This window comes from Myotis brandtii, unplaced genomic scaffold (genome assembly GCF_000412655.1).
Source record: "Myotis brandtii unplaced genomic scaffold, ASM41265v1 scaffold1204, whole genome shotgun sequence".
Classification (NCBI taxonomy): domain Eukaryota; kingdom Metazoa; phylum Chordata; class Mammalia; order Chiroptera; family Vespertilionidae; genus Myotis; species Myotis brandtii.
In genome coordinates, this window is record NW_005354186.1 from 183992 (window position 1) to 199116 (window position 15125).

General features: G+C 42.5%; 2 protein-coding genes across 4 annotated transcripts in view; one reads left to right on the plus strand and one right to left on the minus strand.

Moving 5' to 3' along the window:
* The window catches only part of FBXO42 (F-box protein 42), a 70911-nt gene extending 60221 nt beyond the window's left edge, over positions 1–10690 (minus strand). Inside the window, exons 1-2 of one of the 3 annotated variants that reach the window (XM_005858720.2) lie at positions 10616–10690; positions 203–469 (exon numbers count right to left, since the gene is read on the minus strand). In XM_005858720.2, coding sequence (XP_005858782.1) covers positions 203–452 — 250 coding nt within the window. In that variant the 5' untranslated portion in view covers positions 453–469; positions 10616–10690. Of the gene's footprint in view, positions 1–202; positions 470–10615 lie in introns of those variants that run through there. The other 2 variants (XM_014532828.1, XM_014532834.1) reach the window with 2 other exon arrangements.
* Positions 10691–11886: 1196 nt separating this feature from the next.
* Positions 11887–12028, plus strand: LOC102256342 (thymosin beta-4-like). Its single transcript, XM_014532853.1, has one exon. The coding sequence runs from the start codon at positions 11915–11917 to the stop codon at positions 12023–12025; it is 111 nt and encodes a 36-aa protein (XP_014388339.1). The 5' UTR covers positions 11887–11914; the 3' UTR covers positions 12026–12028.
* The last annotated feature ends 3097 nt before the right edge of the window (positions 12029–15125 follow it).

Sequence of the window (15125 nt, forward strand, 5' to 3'; positions counted from 1 at the left end):
GGGGGGGGGGGGGGGGGGATTGATGTTTCTCCCTCACATTTTTTTTTCTCTCTCTCTCCCCCTTTCTCCCTCTCTCCAATCAGTTAAAAAAAAAAAAAAAGAAAAAAAAAGGAGAAAATAAAATTTAGAGTTTAAAAATAATTCATTCAAACACATTTTAAATAAATAAATAACCTTTCCACGTCCCACTGTCCCCCAGTACCTTTGATAAGTCGATACCATTGTTTGCAGACAAGGGCTGCAGTTTTGTGTTCTTGGTATGGTGAAAGAAAGGATAGGATGTATTCCAAAACCTCTTCAGGCAGCTCAGACATGGACCTATTATGTCTAGTCTCCTCAACCTCCAATATTGGTTGGGCCTCCTCATCTTGCTCCATTGTCCCTTCTAGCACAGTTTCTTCTTGGTCCACCGCCATGAAACTGTCATCTTCACTGTCCGAGGAACTGGCCATGACATTCCACTCGACAGCTATCGTGGGAAAGAAACAAACATCAGTATACACTGCTAGCAGCTCTGAAATAACGTAGGCATGTGCACCCAAGTTGTTCAGGATTTGTTTGAGACCCTCACTATGAAATGTGTTCTCTAGCACTTTCATACACTAGTTGTGAGCCACCTTAATTTGATAGGCACAGCTCAAGCACCAAGCCCATCCCAAATAACTAACAATCCCTTAAGGCTTCTGGTTGTATTTTTTACTCTCCACTGAAAACTATGATAGGTACAACTACACTAGTAAAGCCAGAAAACAGGTTCTCTAACAATTCCCCTGACTCAAGGATCTGACTGGAAGATAGCAAAAGGAATAACAATTAGCCTCCCTTAGCCAGTAACATAATTTAAGATCTCACACTCAGAAGGAAAAACTAACTGTGGTGCTACAAAGAGTAATAAGAATATTCTGAGGCCCTAGCCGGTTTGGCTCAGTGAATAGAGCCTCTGCTTGCGGACTGAAGGGTCCCGGGTTTGATTTCGGCCAAGGGCACATGCCCAGGTTGCAGGCTCAATCCCCAGTAGGGAGCGTGCAGGAGGCAGCCAATCAATGATTCTCATCATTGATGTTTCTATCTCTCCCTTTTCCTTTGAAATCAATAAAAATATTTTTTTAAAAGAATATTCTGTCCTAGCTGGTTTGGCTCAGTGGATAGAGCACTGGCCTGTGGACTGAAGGGTCGCAGGTTCGATTCCAATCAAGGGCATATGCCTGGGTTGCGGGCTTGATCCCCAGTAGGGGGCATGCAGGAAGCAGTCGATCAATGAGTCTCTCTCATCATTGATGTTGCTGTCTCTCTCTCCCTTTCTCTATGAAGTCAAAAATATATTTAAAAAAGAGAATATTCTGAGGATGTGATTTTAGATATAACAGTTTTTCTAGCTTTTACACAAGACAATTCACTTAAGAAGATAATAAATAGTACAAGAATAGGTCTAACTAGCTAAAATACCAAATACACAGCAATATTTATACTAGAAAACATCATAACAGATCCAGAAAGTAAAAAACTGGAAATAATACAAATGCCCCTCAACAATAGAACACATAAATGTGGCACATTCACAATGGAATGCTCAGTGGCTCAATGGATAAAGCATCAGCCTGAAAACTGAAGGGTTCCGGGTTTGATTCCGGTCAAGGGCACATACAACAAGGAGCCACAGGTAAACACACAGATAAGTCTCAACATAATATTGAGCAAGTAAAATTAGAAGAGTACATACTACATGACCATGCTTATGTCAAATTCAAAATTAGGCAAAATTAATTTAAGCTGTTGCAAGTGAGGGTAGTGGGTTACTTTTGGTAACTACTGGGAAGCTCCTGGGGGTGCTGGTAAAGTTGTTTCCTGATTGGGTAATGGTTACACAGATGGGTTCAGTTTGTGAAAAATTCACCAAGCTGAATACGTAATGCACTTCTCTAAAGTTTACTAAAACACGCCATGATCAAGTTACCTCTAGTAGAGGTAATTAATTTTAAAAATTATTATGGGTGATTTTAAATTTTCTTCTTTGTGCTATCATCTGTATTCCCTAAATTTTCTAGAAAGAGAACAACATGTTAAAAACATACACACAGAGCTCGGCCAGTGTGTCCCAGTGGTTGAGCGTAGAGCTATGAACCAGGAGGTCAGGGTTCAACTCCCAGTCAGGGCACATGCCAGGGTTGTGGGCTTGATCCTCAGTAGAAAGCATGCAGGAGGCAGCCAATCAATTATTTTCTCTCATCATTGATGTCTCTCTCTCCCCCTCTCTCTTCCTCTCTGAAATCAATAAAAATATATTTTTTTAAAAACATACACACCGCCCTAGCCCATTTGGCTCAATGGATAAAGCATCAGCTTGAAAACTGAAGGGTTCCAGGTTTGATTCCCATCAAGGGCACATGCCCAGGTTGCAATCCCCAGTAGGGGGCATGCAGGAAATAGCCAATCAGTGATTCTCTCTCATGATTGATACTTCTCTCTCTCCCTCTCCCTTCCTCTCTGAAATCAATAAAAAAATATATTTTAAAAAAACCTGGAAGAATGAGCACATTCAAGAAAAATGAAAACATAAAACTAATGAAATTGCTTCCAAGACAATTTATCTACCAAATTAGCTCATGATACTGCAATGTGTCTTAGAAAGTGGTGCTAGAATCTTGATGATGATGAACAATTGGCTAACTGGAAGTAGTGGAGCAGTCTAAATCCTCCCAGTTGGGGGAGGAGGAGGTAGTGGTGAAGAAAGGACACCAGCAATTCCCTCCATTCCCCCAAAGTTAAGAAATACTGTCATAGGTAAACTGTAAGTTGTATTAGATCAGCGGTTCTCAACCTGTGGGTCGCGACCCCTTTGGGGGTCGAACGACCCTTTCACAGGGGTCGCCTAAGACCATCGGAAAACACATATATAATTACATATTGTGTTTGTGATTAATCATTATGCTTTAATTATGTTCAATTTGTAACAATGAAATTGGGGGTCACCACAACATGAGGAACTGTATTAAAGGGTCGAGGCATTAGGAAGGTTGAGAACCACTGTATTAGATAAAGGATCCTAGGTAGTTAGCCCCATCTGCCCCACTATGGGTGAGCTGTTTTTCCCCACACTTAACTGCTAGAGGGAAGGCCTTTCCATTTCCAGCCCTAACTTCTATCCAAAAAGTATAGTCATGTAAAATATAAAACAAAAATTTGAATTTTTTCCTGGCCAAAAAAAAAAAAAAAAAAAAAAAGCTGCCCTTTTCTACTGGAAAAAAAAATTACTTCCTATATTCCCTCTTATTCTTTCCCCTCAAGTTATCATTTTTTATCTCCCATTGGCTATCTTCCCAAATTTATTGATTTTTCTCATATTTTTAACATCTACTCAGCCCTGAAATTCACCAAAGAATCCAGAAAAACCAATTCCTTGAGTTTGGCTGTATTTTTCACATTTCAGTTAATCACAGAATCTCAAATACAGATGTTTCTTATACAACTTTTTTTTTTTTTTTAATTCTCACCGGAGGATATTTTTTCCATTGATTTTTAGAGAGTGGAAAGGGGCAGGGAAAGACAGAGAGAAATATCAATGTGAGAGAAACACATCAATTGGTTGCCTTCTGTATGTGCCCTGACCACATCTGGGGAGAAGCCTGCAACCTAGGTACATGCCCTTGACTGGAATCGAACCCAGGACCCTTAGGTCCGTAGGCTGACACTCTATCCACTGAGCCAAACTGGCTAGGGCTCCTATACAATATTTTGACAGATTGTGAGCCTAGGGTCTGCTTCAGAACAAACTGAATCATAAAAACTGCAAAAGGATATTTTCATTACTATTTTTACCCCCGAAACAAAATAAATCTGTTTGGCTCCATAAAACAATTTACTTCTTTTCCAAATCTCAAATTAGCAAATCCAAAGAAAGGGCTCACACTTTTGTTAAATCCAGTTTTAAGCAATTGTCACCATTCAACCATTTCACTGCCTACACAAGCATCAAACCCTATGCCCCTGAGAGCATGTCTGCTATCTTGGCCCTGAACACAGATGCCAATGAGAACACAGGATGGGCTCAGATGCAATGCCTCTGTAATTACATGCGCAGCATCAATTTGCACAGCCCTTCATTTTCACTTTCTTGATTAGGTAATGAAATCATCACTTATATTCCCAGAGGACATTAGACGCCTTCCGAAACAGTTTTTCATTTTTTCATGCCAAAAGAAGCCCTACAAAACATTTCACATGTAAGTGTATTTATTTAATGAATGTGATTTTCATGAAAAGCCTTTAAAAGAAATTTTCTCACCCTTCACATTTGTGTTAGGCCTTCTCCGTTTCACCAAAGTGAGAAACCACAATTTGAAGTCAACTTACTGGACTACTGAGGGCAGAGACCATTTGCCTAGGCACCTGTCTTTCTAGCACTAGACACTGAAATGAGCCAAGGTTTATTGACATTTCTACTCACAAAACCCTTGTGCTGACTTCACATTTTATAATAGAAATGACATCATTAGTACATCCAGAAAATAGCAGATCCTACCCTTATATGTCACTGGATGTTGTCAAGATATTTTATTGGTCAGAATGAGTATACTTCTATGGTTCCTTGAATTTTGACCTTTTAAGGTGTACACTGGCTGGCCTGAGAGTCTGCTGCCAGACTCATGACCCATACCACACCCAATGACCCCTTGCTAATTCAAGAGGAATGGTACTGAAGAAACCACTTATTAGGCCCAATAGTATTTTTTCCTTTGAAAAATTACTATACTACATCAACTACATTCAAACCAGTTTTGAAAATCCTTCTGAAGTACAAATTAAGGTTAAGATTCTGAGACCAGGAGATTTGGCTACTGTTTCTAGCTGCAATGTTATGTGACCCAGGTAAGTAACACAGAGTAAGATAGGAAAACCTCTTTATCCCTAAGTAATGAAAGTTCCCTACCTACTTCATAAAGATTTTATAAGAATAGCAGATATCAATAAACTACTCTGAACTCAGAAGAAGTACGTTGTAAAGAGTTAAAATAGATTCAAAGAAATTCAAGATGGGAATGAGAGTACTTTGTTTTTCACTTAAAAGTAATTGCTAGCCCCAACCGGTTTGGCTCAATGGATAGAGCGTCAGCCTGCGGACTCAAGGGTCCCAGGTTTGATTCCAGTCAAGGGCATGTACCTTGGCTGCGGGCACATCCCCAGTAGGGAGTGTGCAGGAGGCAGCTGATCGATGTTTCTCTCTCATCGATGTTTCTAACTCTCTATCCCTCTCCCTTCCTCTCTGTAAAAAATCAATAAAATATATTTTTTTAAAAAAGTAATTGCTAGTACTAGTATAATATTTGATTAATCGTGCCTGTGATTTCTGTACAACTGGACATTTGACAATCCTCTTGGAGTAAACACATCTTTCTGAAAATCAGAATACACTTTACTTACCTAAAAGGAAGCTGAAGATTTAAAATACAATCAAACTTACTCACAATCTCAAAAAGTTAAAAAATGCAATTAAGGGAACTTACTGACAGTAAAACAGAGCACTCAGACCCAACTAAGGAATGCATGGCTGGACTGAATGGGAAGCACCCAGTCAACCCCTCAGCATGAGGACTTCTGCAGTTTCAGGGCAAAGCAGCAACCTTGCACAGATACCATTAAAAACTCATGAAATTACTCACCTCAGCAGCACTGACGTGAGTTTAAAAGTATTAAATGTTACTCTTGAAAATATAAATAACTGTCGAGTGAGGATTTAAAGACCACAATATGATTCACTCTAAGATGATAATAAACCTTCGTATTAATATACTATTATTACCATCATTGTACTAAGTCAAATGAAAAAGTTATTAAAAAGTGGGAAATGGTGCCGTAGCCTGTTTGGCCCAGTGGACAGAGCATCGGCCTGCAGACTGAAGGGTCCCAGGTTCGATTCCGGTCAAGAGCATGTACCTTGGTTGCGGGCACATCCCCAGTAGGGGGTGTGCAGGAGGCAGCTGATCGATGTTTCTCTCTCATCGATGTTTCTAACTCTCTATCCCTCTCCCTTCCTCTCTGTAAAAAATCAATAAAATATATTTTTTAAAAAGTGGGAAATGGTAAAATATAAATTTCTACCTTACTGCAGGCATTCAACAAACATAAAAGGAACATCTGCTATATGTGAAAATACTGTGCTTAGATTCCCACGGGAATTACAAAAAGAAGATAAGCCACTATTTCCTCTCAAAGAGAGTAGCCCAGTTAGAGCCAAAGACAGATGTGTGATATCAAATGAGAAGCTTTAATAGTCCAGGAAAGAAAGCGATGGCTTCCAACTAGGATGAGAAGGAAGTTAAACAGAGGCAAGCATTTGAGCTTTGAAGAATAGTAGGATTTCAGAGAATGAAGTGGGAGAAGGTAAACGGATAAAAGATTTTAAAATTATTGTCCCTTGTACCAATATTCCTTGCCACTTACAGAATTACCTTTAGGACAAAAGGTAAAAACTATTTTTTACTCCATGAGTGATTTATCACACGCACATACTACATAATATTTTATCTACATTAACAGAAGCTCATAATCTGAGACTCCTTAGATCACGACAGTCAATGTTCTGACAAAAAAAAATCTAGAAATAGAATAATTTGGCATAACTATTGTTGCTATCAGAAAACTGTGAGCTATTTTGACAAGCAAATTCAGAGAGCTATTTCTATAAAGCATTCCAAATTTAATAACAGATATCAGCTGTAGTGAGGTTTTTTTTGTTGTTCTTAATCCTCACCCAAGGATATTTTTCCATTGATTTTTAGAGAGAATGGAAAGGAGAGAGAGAGACAGAGAGAAACATCAATGTGAGAGAGACACATCAATTGCTTGCTGCCCACATGCACCCTGACCAGGGCTGGGGATCGAGCCTGCAACCGAGATACGTGCCCTTGACCGGAATCGAGCCCAGGATCCTTCAGTCCACAGGCTGACGCTCTCTCCACTGAGCCAAACCAGCTAGGGCTGCAACAGGTTTTTTCAATGATTAAATTCATCAGTATGTTATACCAGTGGTCGGCAAACTCATTAGTCAACAGAGCCAAATATCAACAGTACAACGATTGAAATTTCTTTTGAGAGCGAAATTTTTTAAACTTAAACTACATAGATAGGTACATTGTTATTAACTTAATTAGGGAACTCCTAAGGCTTAGGAAGAGCCACACTCAAGGGGCCAACGAGCCGCATGTGGCTCGCGAGCCGCAGTTTGCCGACCACGGTGTTATACAATTAAATTTTCCCTTAATGAAATAAAAAAATAATTTCCATAAACTATGCAGCAGTATACTTTATCATTCTTTACAATGGCTGATATTAAATGAAACCACTTTATGACTATTACAGAGTAGTAGCAGAAATGGACCAATTCTCAGAGCCATTCTCTATATTCATATGTAGCAGCCAAAGAATTACTAAGCATAAATGGTCAAGGAAAATATAGCAGCCAAAGAATTACTAAGCACAAATGGTCAAGGAAAATGTAGCAGCCAAAGAATTGCTAAGCATAAATGGTCAAGGAAAATGTACTACTTTCGATCATCAACGGAGATATTCTAGGTTCTGCAAATTCTATATGGAGAACCATACATTCTAGGTTCAGGAAAATGTTTCATTTGGTAGAAAAAGTGTAATGTAACTGTAATATCCAAATTTACATTTTATGGAAGCTTGAATATTTAGATTTTAATATACAAAGTATAGAATAATTCTGATTCTAATAATTTTTTAAAGTATATTTTTATTGATTTCAGAGAGGAAGGGAGAGGGAGAGAGAGACGGAAGTATCAATGATGAGAGAATTACTGATCAGCTGCCTCCTGCATGCCCCCCACTAGGGACTGAGCCTACAACCAGGGCATGTGCCCTTGACCAGAACTGAACCTGGGACCCTTCAGTCCGCAGGCCGATGCTCTATCCACTGATATTCTCTCTCATCATTGATACTTCTGTCTCTCTCTCCCTCTCCCTTCCTCTCTGAAATCAATAATTTTTTTAAAAGAAAGTAAGAAAAATGCAAAAGGGGCAAATAATTACACTGTAACACTGTATTAACTCAAAACTGACTGCATCCGGCAGCAGAAATGTTCAGAGCACAACTATCTCTTCCTCTATGCTCCCACAATACTAAGTATCTGCCTGCATACTAGCAATTACTATACACTAGTCCCCCCTTATTTGCTGGGGATATATTCCAAGACCCCAGTGGATACCTGAAACTTCAGGTAGTATCAAACACAATATATACTATGTTTTTTCCTATGTGTACATACCTATGATAAACTTTAATTTATAAGTTAGGCACAGTAAGAGATTAACAACAATCATCTACACTAATAAAAGAGAAACATGGTAATTGGCGTACGACCGCTACCCTTCCCATTGGCTAATCAGCATATCCTTATGCAAATTAACTGTCAGCCAAGATGGCGGCCGGCAGCCAGGCAGCTGGAAGCGAACATGAGGCTTCCTTGCTTCAGTGACTGCAGACTCCAACGTTCCCCGCCTCACTTGCCGGCCACTGAGTTGCAAATCTAAGCAACTATGTACTATGTTGTAAATAAGAAGCTAAACAAAACCCTAGAAACCAGCTTTCAACCTGCCGGGATCTCAGAGCTGAAGTTATACATTGTTTCGATTATAGAATGGCAAACAAACCAGATACGAAGCCTCAGAGCTAGAGCCAGAGCTAAAGCTGGCCCAGAATAAAATAAAAAAAAAGAGAAAAAAAAGGAGCGGTTGGAAGCTTCAGTCAACAACCGCCAGCCTGAAAGCAGCCCTCAGCCCCTCACCCAGACTGGCCAGGCACCCCAGTGGGGACCCCCACCCTGAAGGGTGTGTGACCAGCTGCAAACAGCCATCATCCCCTCATCCAGGCTGGCCAGGCACCCCAGTGGGGACCCCCACCCTGAAGGGTGTGTGACCAGCTGCAAACAGCCATCATCCCCTCATCCAGGCTGGCCAGGCACCCCAGTGGGGACCCCCACCCTGAAGGGTGTGTGACCAGCTGCAAACAGCCATCATCCCCTCATCCAGGCTGGCCAGGCACCCCAGTGGGGACCCCCACCCTGAAGGGTGTGTGACCAGCTGCAAACAGCCATCATCCCCTCATCCAGGCTGGCCAGGCACCCCAGTGGGGACCCCCACCCTGAAGGGTGTGTGACCAGCTGCAAACAGCCATCATCCCCTCATCCAGGCTGGCCAGGCACCCCAGTGGGGACCCCCACCCTGAAGGGTGTGTGACCAGCTGCAAACAGCCATCATCCCCTCATCCAGGCTGGCCAGGCACCCCAGTGGGGACCCCCACCCTGAAGGGTGTGTGACCAGCTGCAAACAGCCATCATCCCCTCATCCAGGCTGGCCAGGCACCCCAGTGGGGACCCCCACCCTGAAGGGTGTGTGACCAGCTGCAAACAGCCATCATCCCCTCATCCAGGCTGGCCAGGCACCCCAGTGGGGACCCCCACCCTGAAGGGGGTGTGACCAGCTGCAAACAGCCATCATCCCCTCATCCAGGCTGGCCAGGCACCCCAGTGGGGACCCCCACCCTGAAGGGGGTGTGACCAGCTGCAAACAGCCATCATCCCCTCATCCAGGCTGGCCAGCAGGTGAGCAGGCAGTACCAGGCCAAGGTGGGTGCGAGCGGGGGCCCGATCGCCCCGCCGACGACCAGCAGTGGCAGCAGGGGATGGGGCCATTGCCTGGCTCTCAGGTGTGGGAGCTGGGCGGGGGCCCAACCCCAATCAATCGCCTCGAAGGCAGGATGGTGGAGCAGGTGAGGGGGCAGCGCCAGGCCACAGCGGGGTGCCTAATAAAAGCCTAATATAATAAAAGCCAAACTGTCCCCTCGGGCAGTCATTCGACCGGTAGTTCGACTGCTCGCTATGATGTGCGCTGACTACCAGTGGGTGGCAGTGGAGGCGCTGCCGGCCCTGATGGGCCCCAACGAGAGCTGGACTGCAGCGGGATGGTGGAGCAGGTGAGCAGGCAGTACCAGGCCAAGGCGGGGCGCAAGCTGGGGCCGATCCCTGCAGGCCACCCCAAGGGACCCCACCTGTACACGAATTTGTGCACCAGGCCTCTAGTCCTATATAATAAAAGTCTAATATGCTAAGTGTCTGGTCGTCCGTTCAACCAATGGAAGCATAATATGCTAATGATATGTTAAGGCAGCTCAACCGCTCGCTATGATGTGCACTGACCACCAGGGGGCAGACAGTCGACCGGTCAACCAGTCGCTATGACATGCACTGACCTCCAGGGGGCAGACGCTCCAACCAGTAGGTGAGCTTGCTGCTGGGGTCCGGCTGATCAGGATTGAGCGAGATGGGATGGACACACCCTGGAGCCCTCCCGCAGTCCCTTCCCAGCTGACCAACCTCCCGCATACCTCTCTGGCCCTGATCATGCACGGGTGGGGGCCCTTGGCCTGGCCTGTGCCCTCTCGCAATCCGGGCTAAGGGATCCCTCCCCCCTGCCCCCGAGTGTGTGAATTTCGTGTACTGGGCCTCCAGTAACTAATAATGAAATAGATTATGACAATATTCTGTAATAAAAGTTATGTGTGTGGTCCATCTCTCAAAATATCTTATTGTACTATACTCACCTTTTCACTTAAAGGATGCACTTTACAGCTTCTCTCTGTCATATCCGAATTGCCAGCATCATTACTTCTTACACTTTGGGGTTATTATTAAGTAAAATAAGGGTTACTTGAACACAAGCACTGCAGTAACACGACAGTTGATCTGATAATGGAGGTGGCTACTAAGTGACTAACGGGCATGGAGCATTTATAGCATGGATATGCTGATCAAAGAGATAATTCACGTACCAGGCAGGATGGAGTGGGATGGCTTGAGATTTCATCATTCTACTCAGAATGATGCACAATTTCAAACTGATGAATTATTTATTTCTGCAATTTTCCATTTAGTATTTTTGAACTCTGATTAACTGCAGGAAAGCAAATCCACGGATAAGGAGGGACTACTGTACTGAAGCTGTCTATGTCTCCTCCTCTCCCTTCAGGGCACAATAGAAAATAATTCTATTTCCTGCATCCATATAAGCCCTCAGCAAAAGGCTGCTGAATGAATAAGCAAACACAGCTTTATGAATTCATTTTAGAGCCAACAACAAAACCTAAATGTTAACTCATATTCTGATGAAAAAAACACACAGAACCTTCATATGAAAAATTAAAATTAAAAATAAAATCAGAGTTCAGATGGTTAAAGACAAAACTAGAAGAGGGATGGTAAAAATGGGGTATAAAGAAGTAGGATTTTTTTTTAAATTCTTATTTACTGATTTGAGAGAGACACATCTATTTGTTGTTCCACTTATTTATGCATTGATTTGTGAGAGAGAAACATCCATTGGCTGTTCCACTTATTTGTACAGTCACAGATCAAACCTGAAACTCTGGTGTACAGATATCAAATTTATAATAATCAAAATATAGTCAATTATACGCAAAGACAGAATCACCAAATCTTTTCTATTTATCCTATTTCTTTTCTGAACTAAATTTTCAAAAGTTTTCCAATGAGAATTGACATTAGTAGTTTTTTACATTCCTGAGTCCCCTCTCCTGGTTTAGCAGAAGTAGTTATCGAAAAATTAGTTGCAGTACAAACGAATACACTTTCATTAAATATACACTTCAAAACTTCACACTTTCAGCTTAAAGATAGCTGCATTAACTTTAGACTTTAAAAATAAGGGAAGTCGTTAGTGAAAAAAAATTATGTATGTTAACAAAAAATACAATCACAAAAATGACTTAGTAAAACAGAACCTAATTTGAGGTTTCTTTGTCATTTCATACACTAAATGTGAAGGTGGTCCCTCAAATTCCATTTTTGCTTTCTCTTTCCTTGCTACATCTCCTTAGGCAACCATGTCTGAAAAACACGATATGGCTGAGATTGAGAAATTCGATAAGTTGAAATTGAAGAAGACAGAAAAACAAGATAAAAATCCACTGCGTTCAAAAGAAACGATTGCATAGGAGTAACAAGCAGGCGAATTGTAATGAGGCACACACCGCCAATAAGCACTGTACATTCCACAAGCACTGCCTTCTTATTTACTTTTATTAGCTGTTTAATCTTGTAAGATGCAAGGAGGTTAGATCAGGTTATCAGAGAACTACTGACAACAAAGCAGCACCTACCTATCCCATCTGCCTGTCTGGCTGACAGGGAAGGAAAAGAACTTGCATGTTGGTGAAGGAAGAAGCTGGGTGGAAGGACAATTAAATTTAGAGTAAAAACCAAGCTGGTCCAGCCCTGGCTGGTGTGGCTCAGTTGGTTGAGCATTGTCCTGAGCGCCAAAAGGTCACCAGTTCAATTCCCAGTAAAGGCACATGACCAGGTTGCAGGCTGGATACCTGGTCGGGTGCCTGAGGAAGGCAGCCCATTGATGTTTCTCCCTCTCCCTTCCTCTCTCTCTAAAAATCAGTAAAAACATATTTTAAAAAAACAAAAACAAAAAACAAGCTGGTAGAAGGTGTCCTACAGGCTGTAAAACGTAGTTTAATTAGACTGTTGTTGTTAAATTGATTTTAATTATTGGAATGCACGTTTTAATATGCCGGAGGGAAGCCCGGGTCCCAGGTGCCAGAGGGAAACCAGTGCCGGCAACTGGGGTAAGGCCTAATCTTGCACGAATTTCGTGCATCAGGCCTCTAGTGTGTGGATAGATAGACACATATATATAGACTAGAGGCCCCGTGCATGAAAATTCATGCACTGGAGGGGGGGTCCCTCAGCCCGGCCTGCCCCCTCTCACAGTCTGGGAGCCCTCAGGGGCGGGAGGTGACCCGGTGATCAGGGGAAGGCGACGCCCCATCACACCTCTGCTGCTGCCACTGGCGGCAGCACAAGCCTCGGCCGGCCCTTGTTACCTGAGCCTCAGGCAGCCCTGGGCAGCTGGGCAGCCGCCATCCGAGGCTTGCCTGTGTCTTGGGCTGACCCTGGGCAGCTGGAGGGCTGAGAGGACTAGGGGTCTCCGGAGGCAGGCACATCAAGCGGCCAGGCCTGCCTGGGGGCAGGCCCGGCCTTACCACACACCTGCCAACCCAGCAGGGCTGAGAGAACTGGGTGCCACCATCTTGTAGCTATGGGTGCCGCCATATTTGAGGGCGTGGCAGTCAATTAGCATATTCCCTCCTTATTGGCTGTGGGTGCCGCCACCTTTGAGGGCGGAGCAGTTAATTAGTATATTCCCTCCTTATTGGCTGTGGGTGCCGCCATCTTTGAGGGCAGGACACTCAATTAGCATATTCCCTCCTTATTGGGCGTGGGCGCCACCCTCTTTGCGATGGTGCGAGGGTCAATTAGCATATTCCCTCTTTATTAGATAGGATATATATGATAAAACTATCAAGAAAAGCAAGGATATTATCACAAAAGACAGAACAGCGGTTACTTCTAAGAGAAATAAATGGTTGTAATCAAAGTGGGGTACATTGAAAGTACCTCTGGAGCACCAGCAATATTTTCTTTCTTGACTCAGATGGTAGTTACACAGGTGTTGGCTTATAATTATTCTTTAAAATGCATATATTTTATGCTCTCATCAATCTTTCACAATAAAAAAATCTAGGTAAACCTAACTTTTAATACTATTTAATAATAATATGTAAATACTGCTGCAGATATTATTCTGAACAGGAGCTCACATATTTCATCTAAAATAGTGTCAGCTTAACAGTGCACAGCAAAACCTACCTGTTAAGGTAAAAAGAACAGCGAAGTCAATAGGAATGCAGATGAAAAAGGAGGAAATCTCAAGGTTCCAATGCTTCTCAAATTTTAACGTGAATCTCATTAAACTACACCTTCAGATTCATTAAGCCTGTAGTAGGACTTTTCTGCATTCTAAACTTGGTGATGCCAGTTCGTGGACTCTTGAGTACCAAGTTCTTAAGTAATCATTAAAATGCAGCTGGTGTTTACACTAGATGATAAAAGGAAAGGGAATCAATAGGTATTGAGGGTATGTGCCAGGTGCGTTAACTCATTTAATCCTACCTCAACTCTATCAGGGACATATTATGAATTATATTTTACAGATGAGAATAATGGGGCTCAGATAAATTAATTTGCCTATGATTACATAGCTTTGTAAAAAGAAGAGGAACCAGAATATGAACCCAATTCTATGACTCCATTTTTAAAAAAGAGATAGCATAAATCAGTCATTGAAATGAATTTAAAATCATCAGCAAAATAACTGTAACATGCTCCATTACATGGTACCTTGCATACAGACTATCACCTTCCCCCATTAGCTCATTCTTCAAAATGTCATTCCCTTTACTGTGATTCCCCTGCTATGATGCTTGTCATTGTTATCCACATTTGAAGTATTGTAGCAAAAGACCTATCTAAAATCTAACTTCCTGACTCCAGTCTCTTGCCCCATCAATATTTTTGAAGTCTCTAGGAATGTGAGAAATGAGAAGCATGATGAAAATGGTATTTCAGGAAGTAGAATTCAAAGTACTCTGCAATTCCACAATTGGGATTTCAAATTGCTGTTTGCATATGGAGCAAGCTTCCACACTGACACACAAAAATATCCCACAAAGGCCTTAGGCAGGTAGCTCAGCTGGTTGGAACATTGTCCCAATATGCCAAGGTTGTGGGTTCAAGCCCTGGTTAGAGCACATGCAAGAAACAACGATTGCATAAGTAAGTGGAACAACAAATCAATATTTTTCTGTCGCTCTCTCCCTCAAATCAATACAAACAACAACACTGCCCTAGTTGGTTTGGCTAAGTGGATAGAGCATCGGCCTGTGGACTGAAGGGTCCAGGTTCGATTCCAGTCAAAGGCATGTACCTTGGTTGCAGATTCCCCGGACCTGGTTGGGGTTCATGCAGGAGGCAACCAATCGATGTGTCTCTCTCACAGCGATGTTTCTCTCTGTCTCTCCCTCTCCCTTCCAATCTCTCTAAAAATCAATGGAAAAATATCCTCGGGTGAGGATTAACACACACACACACACACACACACAAGACAGCACTTATGTATTCTGTAGGATAATGCAAATAAATGTGAACAGAACTAAAAATCAAGATTTTCAGTTTATCTCTTTTCCA